Raw genomic sequence first — 1,846 nt, 5'->3', positions numbered from 1 at the left:
TACGGGCATCAATATCCACCCTGACGGGTAATACGAAATCCCATCGGTAGTACATAGCTCCTCTCCTGACAAATCCTTTCCAGACTCCGGATTCTGGTCATCTCATCCAAACAGGAACCTTTAGGCAGATGATTCACCTTGAGCCAAAGATCAGCTCCTAGGCTCGGCGTCACAAGGGACCACCGAAAAAAGGGAACGGGAGGCTCACAATAGTGAAGTACCGTACTGGTAATTTATTGTATAAAAACGCGATACATAGATAAAAAAACTTGATTACAATTTTTGACAGAACTCTCTTTTCTCTGGCAATTGGAACATAACGCTAGTTAGTTCGGATGTTTTTTTTTTCCCTAGTTCCCTTGGCGCAAGTTGAAAAAATATTGAATTTTTTTTAAAATAATTGCTCTATTTTTGTTTACAGCGCAAAAAATAAAAACCGCAGAGGTGATCAAATACCGCCAAAAGAAAGCTCTATTTGTGGGAAAAAAAGGACGGCAATTTTGTTTGGGAGCCACGTCGCACGACCGCGCAATTGTCAGTTAAAGCGATGCAGTGCCGAATCGCAAAAACTGGGCAGGTCCTTTACCTGCATAATGGTCCGGGTCTTAAGTGGTTAAATAATCTTTAAAAAGTGAACCAACATTACTTTTACTTTTTTACTAAATAATGTTTTTCTTGAACCACGTTTTACTAGGTCATGTGTGGACACAATAATACAGATGTGATGGAGCTGGTTCTTCTGGGGTTTAGGAATCTCCACCATCTGAAAGGATTTATTTTTTTCTTGCTTCTAGTATTTTATGTTACCACCCTTATAGGGAATATCTTGATTATAAGCCTAATAGCTGCAAACAAAAAACTCAGTTCACCCATGTATTTCTTTCTGTGCAATTTATCTTTGTGTGAGATATTTTTCACCACCATAATTATGCCAAATATGTTATATGTTGTCTGGGGCAATGGTGGGTACATGTCCTTCTATGGCTGTATCACTCAGTTCTACTTGGGCACATCGGTGGGAAGTGTCGAATGTCTTCTTCTTACGGTAATGGCCTATGACCGATATTTGGCTATTTGTAACCCTTTAAGGTATTTCTCCATTATGAACATCAAGACACAACATTTTTTGGTACTGTGGTCCTGGGTTTCTGGTTTCATGGCGATGGTCATATTAACTACCTCCATGTGTAGATTACAGTTCTGTGGGTTCAACACCATTGATCATTTATTTTGTGACCTAGCTCCATTATTACAGTTGTCCTCAACAGATACTTATTTCGTGGAAATGCAATCTTTGGCGCTCACCATTGCTTTTAGCCTGGTCCCTTTTATGTTGATACTTTCAAGCTATGTCTCCATCATTTTCAGCTTAGTGAGAATTTCCTCCAGGACCGGTAGACAGAAATCTTTCTCCACCTGCAGTTCACATCTGGCGTCTGTTTGTACGTATTTTGGGACAATCTTCATCATTTATTTGGCGCCCTCTGAAAAGACTTCTGCCAAATTAAACAAGAACCTGTCTCTACTTTACACGATTGGAACGCCTCTGTTAAACCCCATCATCTACAGTCTACGGAACCAAGAGATAAAGTCTTGTATCAAAACGTATTTTACACCAAAGGCATGAATGCTCATGTAACGGTCACCACCGTTTACAATATTCCATTCCATCGCCCCACGACAGCTTATCCGACAATCCGGCCGGCAGGACCCATTCCATTCCCCAGCATAAACGAGACAAGCTCTGTTCTCGAACAAATGAATACTTTAACTAGTTGCCGACCATCCGCCGTCATTCTACAGCGGCAGGTCGGCTCTCCTGGGCGAGAGCCCGTAGCTCTACGTC

At 41.4% G+C, this 1,846-nt stretch overlaps 1 protein-coding gene across 1 annotated transcript; it reads left to right on the top strand.

Moving 5' to 3' along the window:
* Window positions 1-1,048: 1,048 nt before the first annotated feature.
* Window positions 1,049-1,627, top strand: LOC120930767 (olfactory receptor 10A7-like). Its single transcript, XM_040341938.1, has one exon. The coding sequence runs from the start codon at window positions 1,049-1,051 to the stop codon at window positions 1,625-1,627; it is 579 nt and encodes a 192-aa protein (XP_040197872.1).
* The last annotated feature ends 219 nt before the right edge of the window (window positions 1,628-1,846 follow it).

The sequence above is a fragment of the Rana temporaria genome, chromosome 3, assembly GCF_905171775.1.
Source record: "Rana temporaria chromosome 3, aRanTem1.1, whole genome shotgun sequence".
In the NCBI taxonomy this organism is placed as follows: Eukaryota; Metazoa; Chordata; class Amphibia; order Anura; family Ranidae; genus Rana; species Rana temporaria.
Note: the sequence above shows the minus strand (reverse complement) of the source record. Positions and strands in the feature narration are given on the sequence as shown.

What these genes read in the sequence shown, in the direction of transcription:
- LOC120930767 (XM_040341938.1), top strand. Translation starts at nt 1,049, where the DNA reads ATGGCCTATGACCGATATTTGGCTATTTGTAACCCTTTAAGGTATTTC.